Genomic DNA, 23,423 nt, shown 5'->3' on the forward strand with positions numbered 1-23,423 from the left:
TTTAATTAAAATATCTGAATAAACTCTGTGTTTATTACACAAAGGAGACAGAAGGCATTGACCTGCAGAAATCAGGTAATAGAAAGAAAAAATTATGAAAACACCATTAACCACAATTCGGGTTCTTAAACAGCTTCACATGTGTGACATGTTTGATACGACTAAGACTCACAACTAACTTAAAAGACGACAAAATATACAGGAAAAACACACACACAAAGCTTTTATTCACATGCATTAATGTTATATTTTCATTTGTTATGATGATGTTAATTATGCTTTTACTTGTCCCTCAGGTTATTCTGATCACATTACTGGCTCTAATCCTAGTCGTCATATTTGCCTGGAAACAGCACTCTGGTGTAAAAGGTAAAGATCTTTATTTTCTCTTTCATACTACATATGAAACTTTTATTTTTCAATAGATTTATTCTGAAAAACAACATTTTACAGTCAGGTATTTTAAACTGTGGATCTGTGATGAAGCTGTGTCTAGCTGTATCAGAGACACTAGAACTCTTCAGTTACAGTTATATTAAGTGTGTGCAAATGTTTGGTGATCTTAGATAAGAATAAATCGCAGGTAAAATTTGATTATACACAGTAAACAGTAAACTAGAGCATGAGGATGTGCAGGCTGAGTAAATACAATGCTGATGTCTTCAGTAGCAGATTTCAAGATCTGTAGAATTCATCACTTCATCATAAACTATGAGAACAGATAGCAGGAGATTTCTCACAGAGATTTCTTCCCGCCCTCTTCCCAGAAAGACAAGCTGATATGATGTCTGTTTTCTATTCGATGTTGATGGTTCTTTGTAATCAGACTCGACTCACACAGGGGAGATCGACCCAGTAATCTCAAACGATTAAAGAAGAGTTCCTTAAATCTCTCATCCTTCATGAGGGGGAAAATACTAACAAAGATTTTGACCTAAACATGATTGAATATACTTTAAACTGAATTTTTGTAAATTCTCTGGTGAGGTTTTTGATCAGCAGCAGACCAGTGATCATGTGGCCATGTGAACATTACACATGGAGAAATATGTAAAAGAAATACACAAACATTAAAATTCACCTAAAGGCTTTTGTGATTGATTATTATTATTATTATTATTATTATTATTATTATTATTATTATTATTTCAGAACAAGTGGTTTTTCTGTTGCATAACCTAAAGTTCATGACCTCATGATTGATTCCCATTCTTGTGTTCTTGAGTATTGGAAGCAGATTCAAGAGGTTAAATTTTTAACATAAAAAATTGGTTTAAATGTAAGGAAATGTACATTTTAATCCCGAATGTATGAATAACCCTGACCATCACACCTATATTAGTCCCCTCTCTTTCCTAATAATCTGGAAGGCTATTCACTAGGTTCATGTCTATGTGGATTCATTCAGCTACAAGAGCATTATTGAGATCAGACTCTGATGTTTGGATGTTGAGGAAACTCCAGTTCCAGTTCATCCACGAGGTGTTCGGTGGGGTTCAGTAAGAGTCAGGGTTCTGTGCAGGAAACTCAATTTCTTCTCTCCAACCTCCACTTCCATGCCATATCTTCAGGGAGCTACTTTATTCACATGGACATTGTCATGCTGGAAGATAGTTTGTAGTTCCACTGAAGAGAAACTGACACTACAGCATACAGATAAGTTGTATACAACCACATGATGGTCAGGGGGCACATACTTTTGTATGTGTATTTCAGGGTGAGTGTAATGTTATTATTAATTATTAAAAAGTAGGTTTACAGGTGAGTCAATAAGCCAAAAAAAATTATGAATAAAATCAAACAATAACATGACAAAGTGGTAAAGAACAGATTAGATAAATCAGCACGCTTTAAGACATCAGGACAAAAGAAAAAAATGAGAGAGAAAGTTGCATGTCAGAGTCTGGTGCTGATGGAAAAATACTCCTACATATGTGGTTGCAGTAAGTTGAAATTTTAGGACTTAATGACTTAAATTCCAGCAGCCAACACCCTGAGATCTGCCGCCAGCAGTGAGCAGGTCAGAGATGTATCTCAGATGAAAGGTTTTGAGAGCACTGTAGGTTAGACAAAGTGCTTTATAATCAAATCACTAATGGATTAAATACGGATATGTTTTATACCATAATAAGTTTTAATAGGTAGATCTTAAATCTAAACCTAATATGTATTGAACATAATTTTTATAGAAGGTGTGACAAACTCAAGCTCATTAACATTAATATATAAAATAACTGTATGAAACTGACAGGAACAGGATGTCTTCATATTTCCACAGGAACAACTGTAAAGAAGACATTAAATTATAATATGTGTGGGAACAGTTTTTAGGGAGTGTCTGTGGATTCGTTTAGGGAGTGTCTGTGGATTACGTAGAGTGTAAAAATCCCATTACGGAGAACTGAGACATTGGAACTGTGTGGGATTTGGAATTGCAGATGGAAATAAACTGAAGTCTGTCAGGGAGGTATGATTAAAGCCATGAGAACAGACTCATGATGAGGAAACTGAAAAGAGGTCTATAATGACCTAGATCATGATTGTCTAATGTGGGGCTTTAAGGATAGGAGTGACAATGCTAGCTTTCAAAGGGAGAAGAACCTGAGCACAAGCAGGTATACAAAGTGACAGCAGTATACAAAGTGATAGATTGGAGAAGCTCATCCAGTTCTGGTTGGAAGAAAAGCAGCTCTGAAGCAGCTCTAAAGTAGCTCTGATGCTACCAACACCATGCTTGTGCCCTGCACTTTTGCCTATGTGATATTTTTGCACCAAACATGCGTATCGTTTGGTGACCAGGTCACACTGTGGTGGAGGTGGAGTTATTTCTAACAAGAAAGAATATCCTAAGACAATTGGCAAAATAATATAAATGATCGATGTCATGTTCTACTGCGATGGGGCTAAGTGGAACCTTATATAGACTAAAAAGCTGAATTTTAATTTTTAAGATTGTAAATTAATCTAAGAAGGTTTCTATCTCCATTTGAGATCAGAAGCAGCTTTATTGCCAGGCATGTTTTCACATGCGAGGAATTTGTTTTAGTGACATAAAGACTTTTCCATTCAAATTATTTGTCTGTTGTTTACAGTCTAGGAACCTGCACACGAATCTAATGGCGCATGGAATCTATTGGAACAGAGAGCCTGTTTGTGCCTTTATTCACCCTGAGGTCATTCATTTGACTAGATCTTATTCAGTTCTATGAACTCATACACTCATTATACAGACTAGCAATGTTTAAGAATTTGCCCTGAGCAAGTGAAGATTTATAATTGGTCACTTCAAAGCCCGTATTCATGAAGATTCTAAGGATCTTCTGAGAGTTCTTCATTTAGCGCTGTGTCTGATGTTAACTCTACTATGGTTGGTCAAAAAATAATTCCTACACGATCTAATCTGTAGCATTTTATTAACTCACTATCATTATTAAATATTGTCTTCGGTACAGTTCTTTTCCCTCTTCACCTTTCAGCCATTTTCTCCTTTGCTAAAGAAACTCTTAAAGGTTCTCCTCGTTAATCCTAACACTTTATTTTTAAGCCGAAACCCCATTTCTAAGAATGTTCCTAGAAGTATGTCACTAGAAGTAACTGTTTGCACTAAGAATTTTCTTGAATACAGGCCCTGGAGATTATGGCCAGGAGAGTCAAGAGAGGGAACTTGGCTTTGCTCTTAGGGTGGAGTGTAGGGCAAACAGTCTCTCTGCTTTAATCCAAGCAGCACTATACATAAGCATCTGTGTGCTCGTGTATTCAGATAAGTTCAGATAGAGCTTCCCTTTATTCTGAAACTGGGTTTTAGTTATTTGTCTTTAGAAGAGAGGTTTTCTTTTGAAGGTTGATTTACAATGTTTATGTTTATCACAAAGATTCACTGTTGCATGATTTACAGACTCTGAATAAATCACTGAAACATATCAGTTTTGATCTGAAGGTGCATTTTTCTGGATGTGTGAGTGCCATATGTGAAATGTCTTAGCATGCCTTCCCTGATACTCAGGTACTTTCCGGAAAGCAGGAATGTAAGTAAGGTCAGGTTTCATTAAAAATAATGGATCATTAACCATCATGTGTCAGGAATGGCTGGGATTATTTCTTCCCTGTATATTAGGGGGGCATTCTGGCAGTATTTTGTGTCTTATTCCATGTGCTTTTGTATTTGTTTTGTGTTCAGGTGTCTGCCTGATACTTAATCGGTTCCCACCTCTGCACACCTGTTCCTTGTATTTCTATGATTTGATACTGTAAGAAATTACAGAAATTGAACCCAAATTCCACTCCAAGGTACACATCTAAAAGAGCTCATTCCTAAAAAGGTTTAAGTATCATAAGATAATACGTTTGGGACTCTAAATGTATAAACTTGATTCAATTATAAATATGGGAACGGCAGCAGGACATCGAGGATCACCACGAACAAAGGGTTTACGTGACCGCAATTACCATTTAAAGTGACCATTTGGTTGATAACAACTGTAACAATACCAAGACAAGGTATACGTGACCGTGATTAACATTTAAAGACATCTGGCTAAATAACAAGGTGTGACCCAGCCATTTGGGAGACACTCAGATCTTATACTCAATACACATTCAAAGCAGAACCTCATTTAAACTACAAAGAGGAAAACTAAAGTATAAAATGCGTGAGCAGGATTTGCTCTGGGTTCTTATTGACTCCGATGAACCCAAAGTACGTCATGTATTTTGTCACTGCTATGCTGGAATAAACTTCTTGTTCTTCATCTTCAACATCATCGTCTTATTTTTACACTACGCATTTTTTATTTCTAACACTACCCTATTTAATCCTGTTGTCTTGTGCCTGTTGTTTGCTGAGTCCTTTTCGTTCGTTCCTAGTCTTTGGTTTGTTGTTGTTTCTGTTTTGTGTTTCAGCATCCCTAGTGTTTCTAGCCTTTTGTTATTTTCTCTAATAAACCCCCTTTTTATCTTATCCCTGCATATGGGTCTGTATTTTATCCGTGACCCACTGACATCATGTTCACTAAAGCTGCACCCAGGTCTGCTCATCTGCCAGAATGTCACCCTGCTGGATCAAACAGCCGAGTAAAAGTAACACAAATGTTATGAGAATATTTACATTAGTCCTCTTTGTCAAACATGTCAATTTAGATTAAGTAATGTTTCAGTAGTCAATGTTTGCCAAAACCTGCGGATGTTTGGGACGATGGTGTCAAAGCACTGCAGATATTTCTGGAGTAAGATTTATGAATGTGAATTTACTGGAGCAATCAAGGTGGAAATGTTCATTGTCTTTTTTTTTTTTTTCATTTTAAGTACATTTTTGTCTTTCTGATGTCATGCTGTTTCTCTGCAAGAGCGTTGAGTTTTCAGACATGCTTCCATCACAATGTCAACACCACATTTATTTATCCTGGACCAGTTAACTCGTGCGTTATTCATTCATTCGTTATGCATTTTTATTACTATAAAAGAGTTTGATCTAAAGAAATGCAGTATTGTACTAAATAAAGATGAATGGAAATGTAAACGAGACCCGAATGAAGCTTAGTTTCCAGTGGTCCATTTCCATTTATGGAAACAAGTTGAAAATAAATAAAAACAACCTGGAACCAGCAAAAATGTTAATTATAAAGATTAAGATTTTTAGATTTAACATAGTTTACTTTAGTGACAGAAAATACGGGTGGGGTTTCATGCGAGAAGGCCAAAGAGATTAGGCCATGTAGTGGATGTGTTTTCCTGTGAGAAAATCCTGTCTCCCGTTGGACTCTTATAAGTGTCTGAAGTAAATAAGTCATGTTGATTCTGCTCTTTATATTTACCTGCTTTTTATAGAAACTTACTCACCTATTACCCTTGCTCTCAGACAAGGTGTTTATGCATAGATATTTAAAGCCATCCCAGATATTTGAAAGTAAATTTGAATATGAGCATGTTTGGATGATAAAAATAGTTTTCCAAACACTGATTCAGCATTTTAACTCACCAGGTCAACAATGGACATGATCCAAATTCCGCTGTGGTAAAGAGAGGTTACCCAGGAGTCTTTTATAGATCATTACTCATGTACATGAGTGAGTTGTACATAAAAAGTTTTTATAATATCCTGTATGTCCAATATTTAGCCATTTGGGATTCAGTGTGCAAATTGTCTGGCTTTATGAAGGAGGCTACTAAGGAATCTTGTAAAATTGTTAGCTTTGTCAAACAAGCCAAGCATAACTGTATACTTCTTTGGGGTTTTACAGACCGAGATGATGTAATGTTGATGTCAGGGGAAGTTGGACAGGCTTCTGTTTACATACTGCAAAGTCATCAGTAAATGTTGATGACCCAAAGTGTAGAGCAAAGTACATACAGTAGTCAGCTCGAGCCTGGCTATTTAATAACTAGGGTTAGTTGACGGGTTACTTGAGGTTCATGTAGGATTAGAGCTATTTCCTCGTTTTAGCCTCTTAGAACATGGATGCTTTTAAATGAGGGTAGACGTGTAGACATGCTTCTTTGCCACTGTGCCACATCAAATCATTTATTATCCGTTAATAAGTATTCAAGTTTTGATTGTACTGTATGTGGTGTGGTTTGTACATTTTGAACATTAAACATATTTCTCATATTTCTATAGAAGGTCAAACCTTTTGCTCTTAATGCACTTTTTACAAAAACCTCTAACAGATCATGTTTTTTAACTTATGGTTTTGACTATTTTGTGCAGGAGAAAAGGCATGGGTAGAAGACAAATGTGAGGATATCACGACACCCCAGTGCCCTGAAAGGTATGATATACAGTTAGTAATCAAAATTTCTGTGCTCAGTTGTGTACATTTTACGACATTTGAAGCTATGCCCTGATTACGGGTATATGTCTAAAGTATATTTAAGGTCATTTAATTCTAGGTACAAAGGTTCTAGGTTTGAATACACCTTCAACAAAGTCATAGTGTGTCTGTGTTCCATTCATAACTTGCACTTTTTAAAACACCATCTCTGTGCCAGAGATGGTGTTTAAAACCCAGATGCCCCTAACCGCAAGGTGGTGAGGAACCACTACAGTATGAAAATTAAAGCAATGATTCCCATCCTATCACCAATAGGAGAGGTCATGGTGACCTTGTAGAATCTTGAGAGATACTCGATAGATCTCCTGGAGAGGCATGTCTCTTGACCGATGACTATCTCAGAGCCTCACCAAATTCAGACCCTCAAAAGTTGCTGTTCTGACCCAAGATGTCCTTTCCATCTTGGACAGAAGTGCTGTACAAAAAAACTGTACCCTGTTCAGAACAAGGAGTTCTTTCTAGTATCTTCATGATCAGATAGGATAACAGCTCTCAATCCTTCTTTAGAGTCTAGAGACTGAATTGATTCCTGAAAGTCCTTCCTTTTCTCCTGCTATAGCTTTCATGCTGTTCATGCCATGCAGCCATGAGAGTGGTTCATATCAAAGTATCTGCCCAATACATACAATCATAGCCATCCTGAAATCACAGCAAGTCACAGACCTACAGATTGCTGACTGCATCCATGGCAGTAGTTTATTTGGGTCTGTTGGAGTAACTGCGGGTAAGAGACTGGTCATCAGTCTGAGGCTGAACCACAGGATCGAACAATAAAGACATTTCCATCTCAGTGAAATGGGAACTGACCCTGACCTCATACAGATACAAGCCTTATGCCTGGGAGTGGTTCACCATAAGGTGTTCACCACCATCTTCCTCACCAGTCTAGGTGCAGTGAGTGTCATGGGGTGATAGGACTCTAATTTTCTGCTTAAATTCATGTTGGTCTGCAATTGGTCACAGGCACTTCCTCCCACATAAATTGATAGGGCAGCAGAAGCTAGAAAAGCCACTGCCTTACTCATACTTACTCATACTCATACTTAGCTTAGCATACATGAACAGATGTTTGTACGTATAGATGACATCTTTTCATCTTGGCACCATCTGGTGGTATGCAAGTTACTCAGCTTAACAGTGTTCAAAGCAGCAGTTAAAGCGGATTTTAGGGGGTTTTGGAAAGCTGACAGTGATCCGGCAAATATTGTGGTTTCAGCGAGATTTTACACCACACATGTAATAAAATATTAGAGGATTAGCAAGAAAAAAGACCTGCATAAGGATTTTGCATTTACAAGCTGCTTGTTGTTATAGTAATGTTGATACCATATATTACCAGCACAGGCATGACTTTGGATCAGGTTAAATGCGCATTTGAAAATTGTGAAATATTTTATTTTCTCTGTTTTTGTTGTGTCTAGATAACATTTATAAAGATAACAAATTAATTTTTACTGTGTCCTATTTAAGTTATTTAGCCAAAGAATCAACTCCACCACTCCAGACACTTCACTAACAATGTTGAAACACACTAAGGGCTTTTTTACACCTGGTCACTTCAAGTGTTTTCTCTGATCCGATAGCTAACTGATTTGTTAAAACTGTTCCATCTCCATTACGCCACATAAATGCGTCTTGGCGAATCGGATATCAAACGGATCTTTCTACTCCAGCCCAATATGCAAATATATTTTACCTCATTTCCGGGGTAATTGAAATGGAACACGCTTTGGTGTATACGGTTTTCAGAATGCAATCAAAAAGAAGATGAAATAACTTGTTATGACGGCTATGCTACAAAAAACAGCATTTACTGTTTGTTTCTGGCACGATGCGCGACTCGTGAGTCACTTGCGAGTGACGTACTTCCGTTTGGGAGGAGTATAGCGCTGGCGTAAGTGGCTTGAACAACCACATTCATTTACACCTGTCCAGTTTCATCTGAAATGCGTCCCAGACCTCCTCCTGAAGTGGTTTGAAGGATCGGATTTATATCCGTCTCGAAAACATTTCAGAAGGCATTTAGACCTGGTCTTTTTACGATGAGATAGCTATCGGATCACAGAAACCGCATGAAGTGACCAGGTGTAAAAAGCCCCTAAGAGTTATCACCAAGTCAAAGCTTTTGTACAGCACTCTGATACACTGGGTCTTAGATTCTCTTGCTGATATTAGGAAACCTCAGTGATTAGCAATGCAAATTCAATTCAAATGTATTTGTATAGCGCTTTCAACAATGGACACTGCCTCCAAGCTGCTTTATAGGAATGGAAAAATAAAGATAATTATCAAATTTTATATTTTCATTAATGAGCAAGTCTAAATGAGGGGGGGGTGTTTTACATGCTTCCTGTTTCCAAGGTCACACATTTTACTGCTCAGAGGTATAAAGAAAAAGCCAAGCGCTACATCATGAGCTCTACAGGCATCTGTACACATATTAAATGTTTACAACAGTCAGAAATCTAGTGAAGTGGTTTGGTTTTTTTTGGAAGCAGCGTTTCTATTTGCTTTACGCATTCTGACAGCTTCTGCCATAATATAAGAGGACGTTGGAGGACAGTGTTTTAGCACTCAGGTTATAGGTTCGGCTATTTAAAATTCAAGTTGTTTGTGTTTATAACATGCACAGGTGCGTAAACACCGCTGAGGGCGCAGAGAAAGTACCAGTAACAAAAGCAAGATTCCAGTGTGCTTGGATACTTATTCAAAAAACACAGATTATCTTACTTCATGGAACATGACACTGTGACTAACATGACAATCTTGGCAAACATGGTAAACATAGCACACACATGACTAATATAACTATAGCTATTCTAGTAACATGAACATCGAACGCACTTAACTAGCATGGCATGGCTTCCCTGGCATACAAGAACATAAGCACACATAACTAACATAATCCTGGCCACATGAACATGGCACACACATGTTCACGCAAACAACAATGACTCACCAAACTCTCAACACCTGGGGCCTGTTTCAGAAAGGTGGTTCAACCAACTCTGAGTTTAAACTTGAACTCTGAGTTGACAAACCCTGAGATGGGAAACGCCTGAGTTTTTGATTACAGAACAGCTGAAAAGAGTTAGTTTTATCAACTCTAAATTGACTGACTCTGAGTTAAGCATGTAAAAAAAAAATCCATTAGCAATGGAGTGCTGATATAAATAGTCACCATGGCAACATCGTCAGACAAAAGAAAAGTCTGCATATTTCTTCCCACCAGATCTGGAAGTGCTTATGCAAGCATATGGAGAATATGAACATGTATTTAAAAAAAAAAAAAAAAAAAAAGGCAACACTGCTGTATAAAACAATAGTGGATTTAACATCAAATTTTAAAAGGTGTATTTTAAAAAAAAATATCTATATATCTATATATCTATATAAAAGGTATTTTTTTAATGTAAACTTTTCCCTCTAGTTACACACTTTGTTCAATTCAAGGATAATTCATGTAATTGTATATTGTTTATTTGAAAGCATTAGAAGTGCAGTTTCTTGTCTCTCCTTATTGTTCAAGTGGTTGGTGGTTGAGGTTGATTTGGGATTTAGAAAGTAATTAATAAGTAAATAGACCAAATTAATAAGTAGACCAATACTTTCTAGAGATAGTAATTATTACATTAATCTAATTAGACTTGTTGAAGATGTAATTTGTAGTTAGTAATTAAGAACTATTTTAGAGTAAATTCCAACACAAAAATTGTCAGAAAGCGCTTAAGAGCGAGGTGCACTTTCCTGACGGCTCTACAAACAGTAGCCTTACTAATATGTTCTGCATCTCCGATGTTATATTCAAAACTACAATTTGCAAAGAACTGTAAAGCAATGCAAAGCATCTGCTTGGATGTAAGAGCACTGCCACGATGGCTGATGGAAGAATGGATGAGATTATGGATCTTTTTAACCGTAAAGAAAAATGGTACCGCTCAAATAAAAATGCATAGGGATGTGACAAAAATCCACTCTGGGTTCAAACAAATTAATACAGACTCTTCGTCAACAGGATCATCCATAAAAGGACATGCCATTTCATTCAATTTACATTTATGGCATTTAGCAGACCCCCTTACCCAGAGTGACTTATATTTTGTTTCAATTTATACAACTGAGCAATTGTGTCCACAAAAGCTTGGTGGACCTGAACCCATGACCTTCTGATCAGTAGTCCAACACCTTAACCACTGAGCTACCACATCCCACAATCCCTTTGATGCTCGCTGAGTAACTGAAATGTGGGCAATGAATGAGGTGTTTAAAAGTTGCTTCCTCTTTAAAAAAGGGGAGGAGACCAACAGAAACTCTGGGTTTACTGAAGAAAACCTGCTCCCAACCAGATTAGGTTCACGGAGTAAGTTACTATGGTAACTGACTCTGAGTATAAGTTACCTCTCTTTCGGAAACTGGCTTGATTTAACCTGCTTTCTCGGTTTTAACATACATCTCTTTCTGAAACGGAAAACCCAGAGTTTCCCTCATTTCAGGGTTAACATACTCAGTGTTTTCACTTAACCTGCTTTCTGAAACAGGCCCCTGGACAGACATATATAACAAACCTAATCAAACAACCAAGACAAGGTGGCAACACCTGAAACAAGGAGACCTGTCAGCCCACCATCTAGTGGTATGGCAAGCAACTGACAGTTCACTCAACTGTGTTGTTCAGGTTTTAAAGTATGACCAGGTCCTGACAATGGAACATATATTTTCATACAATCATAGAATTTTAGAACATTATTATGGCCTTTTCCTAGAAATCTTATGACATTATTCTTAAAAGTCTTTGAAAGTTATGTAACTGCACGAAGTCAGTTAGTGAGTCTGTACTTTCCATGAGTTCCTGACCTGTTGAAACATGTTCATGGTACATCTGTATTGATTGGGAAAGTTAGTCAAAATGTGTGAATTCCTCCCACATGTACTGGCTGTGTGTCTGCACATTACAGAGGATTGAAACTATTGTGTTGATTCCTAGATTAAGTTAAAGAGTCAACAGCTCTGGATGTATTGGCCTTTTTTCTGTAACCTGTGTGTGTGTGTGTGTGTGTGTGTGTGTGTGTGTGTGTGTGTGTGCTCACGCGTGTGCTTACTTGTGTGTGTGTGTGTGTGTACAGCACTACAGGTACTTGATGCCACATGTACTGTATGTTCAGCCAGTTTCTTCCTCATTAATTGTGCAAAACATGTTGAGATTCCCATGAAAATTACAACATGAGTAAATCCCTGATCAGAGTTTTGCTTCTGTCATTTTTCTGACAAATCATGTTGAGTCAATCTTGTCTCAGACAGATACAGTCCTGACTCATTTAATGGCTAATCCAAAAAGACTGATTAATCAGCGTAACATCTTTAATCTGGAACATTGTTATTCATCTTAGTCCTACTACCGCAAACTGATTGTCTTTATTTTGTTTTTCCAGTTTCTCCAAACCTCCACTGCTTCTAATCTCATTGGATGGCTTCAGAGCAGGCTACCTGAATGTTTACGGAGACAAGCTTCCAAACATCAAGAAGCTCAGTATGTATTATAATTCATTTCTGTCCGATGAAAGTTTTTTTTAATAAATAAATATGGAAAGACTTCACTGCAATAGGAATCCCATTTAAACATTTTTTCTTGTCTGTATACAATGTATTTGCACCCTGAAGACATTTACTGTCTTTAAGATACAAGGTTATTTGGAAAAACCAAGGAAAACATTTTCCGTTGTCTTTTCAGGACAATGTGGAACTTCTACGCAATATATGCGTCCTGCTTATCCTACAAAGACATTCCCCAATCATTACACCATTGTAACAGTCAGTATAGAGCGCTCTCGCATTTTATTCAGAATAAACATTTACCAAAATATACTGTTTTATATATAAATACATACTACAATATATTTTCACAGGGTATGTATCCAGAATCACATGGGATTGTGGACAATAAGATGTATGATGTTAACAGAAACGCCAGCTTCAGTCTGAAATCAGAAGAGAAGTTTAACTCGTATTGGTACCAGGGTGAACCAGTGAGTATTTCAAACTAGTCACATATTGTGAGTTTGGACATATGCAGGCTTTGTGGTTTTCATGAAACAGACACACAGTATATCAGACACACAGACAGTCTCACAGACAGACAGACATACAGTCACACAGGCAGTCACACAAACAGACAGTCGCACACACCGACAGCCACACACAGACAGACAGACACACACAGACAGACAGACAGACACACACACACACACACACAGACACACACACAAAGACACACAGACAGACACACACACACACAGACACACACACAGACACACACACACCAACAGTCACACACACAGACAGACACACACACAGACACACACACAGACAGACAGTCACACACACAGACAGACACACACAAACACACACACACAGACAGACACACACACAGACAGACAGTCACACACACAGACAGACACACACAAACACACACACACAGACAGACACACATAGACAGACAGACACACAGACAGACAAAGATCTTAAGATCTTTACTGATATTCTTAGGTTTCTGGTCCATAAGCTAAAATCAGAAACCATTCCTTTTATTGTGGTGTTATCTCTATGTTGATTGGAATGTCTTTGGTCTTTATCTTGTTAACCTTCTGGCAAAAGAAACCAAGTTCAGTGAAATTCTTCATACAGTAATTCTTCACAGCCCTTTTTTAATTGCATGAGCTGTGAAAAGCCCATGAAGTGATCACCACATTTTACAGAATATTGCAGGTGCTCTTCCTTGTGTGGATATTTTATCTAGAATACTTCTTTACTTGCCCTCTTATTTGCCGGAGCATGATGTCTGGTCCTGAATTGATAAACGCTGAAAAATTCCTTTTTACACTGTCACGTTATTATGAGTTAATATATTACAAATTAGCAGTCTGAGCTAAACACAGAGTTGATTTACTGTACAGAGACGGTGAATAGAGTTCTATAAATTGGGCATTTAAATATTTTTTATTTAAGTGTAATACCACACTATCCTCTATTCCTCCTTTGTAATAATGTTATTGTGTACACTGTCGTTACTTCACTGGCTCTGAGACTCAGTTAACTGCGGAATATGTGGTACAAACACACTCTGACGTTATTCAGACCAGCTGTAACATGCATACGAGGAGGTGTAGCAATACACAGTCTATAAAACATTGTCCTTTAATCCTTCATAAAGACAGCATATAATTTACTGAAACACAATCACAGTTTAGCTAAGAAAGAAAAGAAAGATCACAAACAGAGTCAATGAGCGTGATTCTCAGACATCAGAGTAAAAGATAGAAACAGGCAGAAAAGACACAAGTGCTACTGTACTTTCTATTGCTGAAACCCGGCAGCTTTCCACCAGCTTTAGAGGGCTGTATCATTGCATGCACACACACACACACACAGACTCACACACAAAGAGCTCCCTCTTTTGAAAGAAAATGTGCATGTGGCTGTTCATAAGTGGATCTAAATAAAGACTGAATGTCTCTAAAGGGCCTCTAGTGGCTGTCTGCCTGTACTGTTCGTAACTCCACCACTTTCTGTTAGTATGTGCGACTGCAGAAGCCTTGGTGCATCATCTTAAGTCACATTCTAGGCTAAAAACTTCAGAACAAGCAGCTCAGAGTTAAATCACTTGTGTTGAAGATGGAGTAGACATATGTTTAGAAATGCTGTGGTGTTTATCTGTGGTGTAGTTTTGGCTCACTGCCATGAACAACAACCTGAAGTCTGGGACCTTCTTCTGGCCTGGATCAGATGTACGTATTAAAGGACAGTATCCAAATTTGTATAAAATCTTTAACAGGTAAGTGTGTTTTAATTCTTAATCTCAATCTTAATCCAAGGCTTCCAACTCTCACGCATTCAGCACGAGACTCACGCAATTGACCCAATTCTCACGCCACACTCCCATATTCTCCCGCAGACTCGTGCAGCAGTGAGGGGAAAAAAATCGCGCTGCATGATCTCGCAAAGCAACGCGCAGAGAGACCAGACAGACAGTGTAGTGAGTTTTTTGTGACAATTGTGAGGGAACTACACAATTTATTCCCATAAACTGTGTAGTCAGCGTTCTCCCTCCCATCTGCACCGTGTGAATTGTGAACGCAGGCAGGTCAGTGAGTTACAGGGCGCTCCGTGTCTCCGTACAGTTTAGGCTAGTAACTAATAGGCCTATGCTGTTATATAGTTTATATAGAATTAAGTTAGCATTAGCATAGTTGTTTGTTTTGCAGCACTGAGCAGCTATTTTACATAATTTTATTATAAAAAACAGTACAAAAGCATTTCCAGATGACAAATATCTGGGCATGCCTAGTAGTTAATGTTAATTATTGTTTTCTAAGAACAGAATGTCAAGTCAACGACATCCCATAATAAAATTATTTCATTTATATCAATCACAACTCATCAGTCATGTCCAGATATTTGATTGGTGGTGGTGTCAGTATGTATAAATTTGAATTATAGGATTATAATTGTTATAGGATAAATTGTCAGGGACAGGCAAGAAAAGAACGCTTTGTATCAATATGTTAATCCTATTTCTGAATGTAATGTAATGTAATGTAAATCTCCCAAGAAATTCTGTACATATACCAAACACTTTGACAATCAATATATACTTAATACACTTCTGCTAATGCAAGGATTTTGTGTTTGTATTTTTTCCACACCAAGCCATGCCCCTCCATAAGCCCCTCCCCATAACCAAAGCCCCGCCCCCAACATCTCACTCTAAGATGAACTCATAAATTGGCAGCCTTGCTTAATCTCTTCACTGACCATCATCCTAATTGTTTTGTTTTATTGAATATGCACTGCATGTCAGACATTTGGGGACACCAGCTAATTTCATCCTGTTTTAATTAAAAAGTGTTGTCATTATTATTATAAACACAGTGTGTTGTGGGATTATAAATAATTTTTCTTTACGACTATAAACTCCAATCAGATCATGCTGAGGATCTTCAGTAAAGCATCAGTAATTTTTTTTTAGTTGTTTAGAGTTTTTGAACATTAGTTTAAAGTTTTTACTTTAAAAAAAAAAAAAAAAAATATATATATATATATATATATATATATATATATATATATATATATATATATATATATATATATAATTAATAAACACATTACAACAAAGTACGATTAGACCTCAAGGGCCACAAGGTCTTATTGTGAGTTCTGCCACTGATCTTAAAAGAGATGTCCCCGAATTTTGAACATGCAGTTCAAAATATTTAATGTGAAATACATTGTAAAGGCACTAATTATATTGTATTGTTACATTAGAGATATTCCATTTGAGGTAAGAGTGCAGACCATTTTAAAATGGTTGAATTTGCCACCAAGAGAAAGGTAATTGGATGTCTTTTATGTACAAACAATAATGCATGTGTGTGTGTGTGTGTGTGTGTGTGTGTGTGTGTGTGTGTGTGTGTGTGTGTGTGTGTGTGTGTGTGTGTGTGTGTGTGTGTGTGTGTGTGTGTGTAAAATTTCTTTCATTCTTTTTCTAAACTGAAGTATCTTTCAGCTAAAATCTAAACCACAAATAGCATTTTACTCTGGTTTTACATGAAAATGACAGAAGGCTACATTCAGCCTGGTCCAGGACTTTTCACAGCGAATTTAGCTTGTGTCTGTAGACTGAAAGTTTTTGTTAAACTAGCTTTATACCTAATATGTTGTCTGCAGGCCGGATTTATTATTTATTTATTTTAACAGGTTTAAATAAATTCTCACTTAAGTTTTAATTGAGTTACACCACTTGATTGATTAACAGTTAATCATGACCTAAATGAGTACTGAATGTATTAAAATGATATTATAATTATATCATTCTCTACTTCTTTAGGCCAGACTTTTACACTTTATATTTGGAAGAGCCCGATAGATCTGGACATGGGTTTGGACCAAATAGCAACGAGGTATGCTTCCAACTGGATTATTATTATTATTATTATTATTATTATTATTATTATTATTATTATTATTATTATTATTATTATTATTATTATTATTATCATCATCATCATATATTGTACACTGTAGCCTGTATTAAATATTAGGAAGAAGAGGATGATATTACTGGTTAATGAGATAAAATGTAAGTCGCTCTGGATAAGGGCATCTGCTAAATGCTGTAAATATAAATATATAACACTCATAACATTTCAAAGTTCAGTCTGGTAAACAGGTTTTAGTTTATATATGTGTAAAAAAGCTGAAAGGCTAAGAAGGAGCTTGTAGCAGACTGTTTTTTTTTTTATTAAATGAATTAATTGATGCAAATGAATTCAAACCTCTTCCATTTGAAGGCTGTGGTATGTAACACTCCTGGTGGACACGGAGATGATGTAGTGTGGTCAGATTTGACAGCTTCATCTATAACTGTGCATCTGACCACACAAAATGATTCCCCAAATAAAAACTGTGACCTAGAAAGGCTTTTACACCAGAAACTCTAGCACACAGGACCTGGATGTTCTTAGGTGAAAAGAAAAGGTCTCTGCTTGGTTTATACATAAGCCATCAGGAATGGCACCAGCTGACCTCTGAGGTGTATAAGCCTTTTTTCATCATGTGTCACTCTGTGACATTGTTGAAAGATGTGTTAGTTTGTAAACAAGAAAGTATTCAGACTATATTCAGACAACCCCAGATACTATCAAACTTGTCACTTTTGTAGGAGACGGCAAAGGTTTATATTTAGTTTCAATGTGAACAGATTTTTATCTCTTTATTGTCTATTCCTGTTTTTCTAATGTTATTATTTTCATTTAATTATTATAAATATAAGTATTTAGATAATATAATATAATTATTATTATACTGCTGAGAAACAGTAGGTCCTTAATTGGTATTTTCTGCCACTTGGTGTCCTCTTGCCATGAGGGGCATTTTTAATGCAAATAAAGTGAATTGAAAAAAATCACGAGATAAATAAACCAAATAAACAAACATTTTTTTACACACTTCTAAAATAAAGACTGTTATATCCACTAATTAGGGTTGAAATAGATTAAGAATTATAATAATCCTCCATATTTTGCCCTTAGAATAGGAAAGTTGCAAATATTCAAATGTTCACTGCAAAAATGCTGGAATAATAAAGCAGATTGGAAGGTGGATGTAGCTTCAAACTACAGAGTGTGTAACTCTGACTAAATCAGTTACAAAGTCAGACACAGTGTCACTAGAAACATTGTAGTTGCTGCCATCTCCGCATCTCCATCACTGTCAGGTGTATATACAGGTCAGGGCTGGTCCTCCATCATTATCAGGTGTATATACAGGGTCAGGGCTGGATCTATGTCACTAGCAGGTGTATATACAGGTCAGGACTGGTCCTCCTCTAGTATCAGGTGTATATACATGTCAAGGCTGGTCCTCCATCATTATAGGGTGTATAAGCAGGTCAGAGCTGGTCCTCCATCACTGTCAGGTGTATATACAGGTCAGAACTGGTCCTCCTTTACTATCAGGTGTTTAACCAGGTCAGAGCTGGTCCTCTATCACTGTCAGGTGTATATACAGGTCAGGACTGGACCTCTGTCACTCTCAGGTGTATATACAGGTCAGGGATGGACCTCTGTCACTACCAGGTGTATATACAGGTCAGGGCTGGACCTCTGTCACTCTCAGGTGTATATACAGGTCAGGGCTGGACCTCTGTCACAATCAGGTGTATATACAGGTCAGGGCTGGACCTCTGTCACTCTCAGGTGTATATACAGGTCAGGGCTGGACCTCTGTCACAATCAGGTGTATATACAGGTCAGGGCTGGACCTCTGTCACTCTCAGGTGTATATACAGGTCAGGGCTGGACCTCTGTCACTCTCAGGTGTATATACAGGTCAGGGCTGGACCTCTTGTCACTCTCAGGTGTATATACAGGTCAGGGCTGGACCTCTGTCACTCTCAGGTGTATATACAGGTCAGGGCTGGACCTCTGTCACTCTCAGGTGTATATACAGGTCAGGGCTGGACCTCTGTCACTATCAGGTGTATATACAGGTCAGGGCTGGACCTCTGTCACTCTCAGGTGTATATACAGGTCAGGGCTGGACCTCTGTCACTCTCAGGTGTATATACAGGTCAGGGCTGGACCTCTGTCACTATCAGGTGTATATACAGGTCAGGGCTGGACCTCTTGTCACTCTCAGGTGTATATACAGGTCAGGGCTGGACCTCTGTCACTCTCAGGTGTATATACCGGTCAGGGCTGGACCTCTGTCACTCTCAGGTGTATATACAGGGTGAGTGCTGGTCCTTCATCACCATTAGGTGTATATTCAGGTCAGGCCTGGTCCTCCGTCACGATGTGGGGTACATATTCAGTAAGAGTTCAACGCTGGATCTTGGACAGGGCAAAACACACAACTGCCTCAGACACCAGGCTACTGTGGTTGCCCCGTTCTGCCAATGTACACATCAGAAGCATGACATCATATTGACCACTGGCTAATATTAGCTTTAGTGGGTAGTTTGGGCATGATATTAAGGTGAAATGTTTAATATTGAGTCCAAATGTTTGCCCAAAACAGATGATTAATGAAAGTGTAAAACTGCTAGTGTTTCAGTTCTGATCTCTTTCCTGAGATTCTCTCTGCTTTGGCATTACAACTTTTGCACATTTTTTTCACCACTAAGAATTTCTACACCCTACCTTATACCCCATACCAGTTCCTTTATTTTTTTCTTTCCATATTCACTTGCTTCTAAAAGAGAACATGTTTGCTTTAAGATTGCAAATGGAGACTTTTCTAATCAGATCTGCTCGAAATCCTCATCAGGCTGTGACACTAAATGTAAGTAACAATTGCTGTGTTACAACATGGAAAACCTCAACCTCATTCAGTGTGTGCAGTGATGATTAGGTAAAGATTACTATTTTTCTTCTGTCAGTAGTAATAATTTTATTTTGAGAAATGTGGGCTTCAGTCATTCTTACCTGAAAGGAGACTTGGAGTTAGAGACACGGCCAAATCGTAGAGAGGACAAGAAACAGTGAAAGATTCAGTAGAGGAAGGTCTGGTGGCCTCAGGCAGAAGCTATGATCACTCAGATGAACATCATGATGAACATCAGCTTAGTGGCATAGTCACAAAGTTAAGACTTCACACTTCACTCCACACACAGGAGTAATACTCGTCTAAAATATGTCATGAAATGTCAATCCATCATATTGAGACTGTGTCAGAGTAAAACTCAATAAACTATATGTAGAAATTCTCAGAAAGTTTGTTTTTGGCTAAATACATCCAGCACATCAGTGTCCACACGTTTCATTATATTTCTCCTCCCCTCCTTTTCTGACTTCTCTGTGCACTTTCTTTTCTTTGCTTCTCTTCTCAAATTACAAAAGGGTGGAATGATGGTTATAATAGACTGACAATAAAAATAAATCGGAAAGAAAAAGACAGCTACAGAGTCCCTCTCTGCCCAGCATTTGGTGTCACTGTTAACTTCCTGAGAGAGAGAGAGAGAGAGAGAGAGAGAGAGAGAGAGAGAGAGAGAGAGCTGCCAGTCATGTTCATTACAATTTCATTACTGTTTCCACCCCTTTTAAACCCTTCCAGTCCTCATATGGAGAAACCACAGTGATCAGGGTCCCCATTCATCTCTTTCTGCCAGAGTAACTAGAACGTCCTCCCTCCCATGTTTTTGCAGGTCATGTTGGTCTAAATGTCTAGCGTTTTCTCTTTAAAGTCTTATAGTCCGTTTCTGGTGTAAATTGTCTTGGGCAGGATTGCCTATTATTAAGCTGTTGCAGCTTCTCCTGAGGGACACGTGAATCTTTGTTCTCAGGTCCAGGATGGACCAAAAAGGTTTCAGATCCCAGTTTGGGAGATTACTAATGACTCTGCTATGCTATATATTCATGATATTGTTCTCAGAAGCACTATTCTGTCACATAGTCCACTAGAACTAATATGAAACAGTTTTTCATGCTATTGAGTCTCAACATGACAAGGAGGGAGAAGGTGTAACAATGTATTTGCGGTGACCAGCAGAATCCTGAGCGGATTTTCATGACAATATGTACACCACTGCCATTACCATAGAGCATGACCAGTGAAACCTACATAGCATAAAAATGTTAAAGTTTTAAATTAAGTTACTATGTTTCTGTACTTCTTTAAAGCTGCTTTGAGACACTGTTCATTGCAAATAAATGTGCTTTGGAAATTAATTGAGTAGTAAACCTTGTCATTAGCCAGACTAGATGGAGTACCATGGGACTGCATTATGCTTGGAAATGTCCTAGTTCTAGAAAGCAGGACCTTGTCTCAGCTCTCTGGGACTCGGTGGAACCTGGTGCTTGTGACGAAATGGTTGTTGGAAAGTGGAAATACTCTGATGTTCAGGCTGGTAGATGAACTGCTCCAATGCCCAAGAAAAAGACAGAGAGAGACAAAACAGCAGGTGTGGCAGGTTACCTGCCCTGTCTCTGTACTCCATACTAAAAGATTACAGACTCCTGCCTCAGAGAGGTTATTGATTCCATACAACAGGGAAAATACTACATTTTGATATTCTTGATTATGTATGACAAAATGTATGAATTAAGACACTACTGTGTTTAATTGTTAGTGTTTATATATTTTAAGTGTTTTTTCTGCGATCTTCACATAGCCGCATGGGACGGAGCTGATATTTCAGATGTGTTTTAACGTTCTGTTCTTCAGGATTCACTGTGTTGTGTGTGACTTCTTATCATCGTCCTTTGAGTAAATGACTGTAGTGTTGTAATAGAGATTGTGTGCAAAGATTTGTTGTGTTGATCCACCTCAAAAGATCAACAGTGCAGCAGCAATTACAAGTTTTTGTTCATGTGTAATGCAGTTCTTGGTCATGCAGATTTTTCTCTTATAGACTAGAGGACCTGATAAATGGTCTGTGTTTTAGTCCATTTCACAAGTTTACATCCACAATTGATATGAAAGTTGCATCAGTACATTTCATTTAAACACGTCTCTAGATTTTATGTACAGTGAGTGGATCCAGTTCCAGTATAAAGTCTCAGAAGGATGTTGGTGCTGACAGGAAGGAGGTGTGATGGTGCAGTGTGGAACCTCACTGACCATCAGGCTTCGATCCTCAGCACAGACTTTGATCCTGTTGGTTATATGAAAACAAACTGTGTTAATGCAATTCATTTAATTTACTTGGAACCAGGTTTTTGTCATTGTGGCTGTCTGCTCCATAACCTTTACATAAATAATCATGCTTTCATGCATGTCCCACTATCACTATACACATTATAAAGTGATCAAACATGAAATCATCTTTCTTAACAGAGAAATCACAATCATTTCTGTCACCTTTTGTGGTGATTGTGTAACAACTCCACAGTGTGTCTGTGTTTTTAAAGGCCATGTTTTCCCATATTGACATAATGCATTTTTAAAATGATTCAGTTTAGTGATCAGATTCAGAACAATTAATTTCTCTAATCAGAGCAACACTGAACAGCGGTGGTGATGAGAAAATTTTTCCATCATCTATAAAATCCTCAAACGATATTCATCAGTAAATTCAAATGTCATATACGAATGTGGAAAATATAATAAAAAGACTTTTAAAAGAATTTGTTTGTTTTAGGTGTTTCATGCTCTATCGAAAGTTGACCGGATTATGGGAATGTTAATGGACGGTCTGAAGCAGCAAAATCTTCATAAATGTGTCAATCTGGTTCTTCTGTCAGATCATGGTAAGTGTCTACAGGTTGCTTTAACTAGTGCATCTGCTTCAAATTGGTTTGTCAGCTTATACTGAATGTAATCCACAAAATTCTTGTGTGTGTGTGTGTGTGTGTGTGTGTGTGTGTGTGTGTGTGTGTGTGTGTGTGTGAGAGAGAGAGAGAGAGAGAGAGAGAGAGAGAGAGAGAGAGAGAGAGAGAGAGAGAGAGAGAAAGAGAGAGAAAGAGAGAGAGAGAGAGAGAGAGAGAGAGAGAGAGAGAGAGAGAGAGAGAGAGAGATTTATCAAATCATCAAGCAATTATGTGACACTGGAAGAATCAGAGAAGAAATCATTTTAAACAACTGCTTAGAAGGAAAACTCACTCCTTTTAATGACATGTTGGTTGGTCCTACATTAACCACAATGCCTTTCACTACCTGCTGATAAAGGAGCCAGTGGGAGTTAGCACCCATTGTAACGCAGACTTTCAGTCTGTCCAGCTCTCTCGGACCTATGGAGCTTCAGAGGATGTCAGAGCACAGACATCTTCTATACTTGTTCTGTTAAAAATCTCCAAAGCCTTACACATGAATGCCAGATGTGTATTTATATGATGTATCTTCATCAGCAATTCACCACCACCACCACCACCTTTACAAGACAATGGAGCAGTGTAACTTAAAGACTGATCACAAAAAGAGTGATGCTCTTTAGGGTTCCTCACTGAGCATGTGTTTCAGGATGATCTAGTCTTGGCTTAATCCTGTCTCATGCTGTTAATGTGACCTCTTTTGAGATGCCAGAATTCTAAGAGATGTCTGTCACAGCAGATCTGGAGCCTGTTATCTGTGTCTGTCAGCTGGCCCAGTATGATCTGTACCAAT

General features: G+C 37.8%; 1 protein-coding gene across 2 annotated transcripts in view; it reads left to right on the forward strand.

The window, feature by feature from the left end:
- The window catches only part of enpp1 (ectonucleotide pyrophosphatase/phosphodiesterase 1), a 36,524-nt gene that overhangs the window by 3,900 nt on the left and 9,201 nt on the right, over nt 1-23,423 (forward strand). For both annotated transcript variants that reach the window (XR_007143818.1, XM_027137994.2), the window contains exons 2-10: nt 297-369; nt 6,704-6,764; nt 12,257-12,354; nt 12,556-12,635; nt 12,731-12,850; nt 14,546-14,655; nt 16,146-16,211; nt 16,708-16,780; nt 22,462-22,570. Coding sequence is in view for 1 of the 2 variants with exons in the window: in XM_027137994.2 (XP_026993795.2) it covers nt 297-369; nt 6,704-6,764; nt 12,257-12,354; nt 12,556-12,635; nt 12,731-12,850; nt 14,546-14,655; nt 16,146-16,211; nt 16,708-16,780; nt 22,462-22,570 (790 nt within the window). In the remaining variant the exon portion in view is untranslated. The remainder of the gene's footprint in view (nt 1-296; nt 370-6,703; nt 6,765-12,256; nt 12,355-12,555; nt 12,636-12,730; nt 12,851-14,545; nt 14,656-16,145; nt 16,212-16,707; nt 16,781-22,461; nt 22,571-23,423) is intronic.

This window comes from Tachysurus fulvidraco, chromosome 9 (genome assembly GCF_022655615.1).
Source record: "Tachysurus fulvidraco isolate hzauxx_2018 chromosome 9, HZAU_PFXX_2.0, whole genome shotgun sequence".
Classification (NCBI taxonomy): domain Eukaryota; kingdom Metazoa; phylum Chordata; class Actinopteri; order Siluriformes; family Bagridae; genus Tachysurus; species Tachysurus fulvidraco.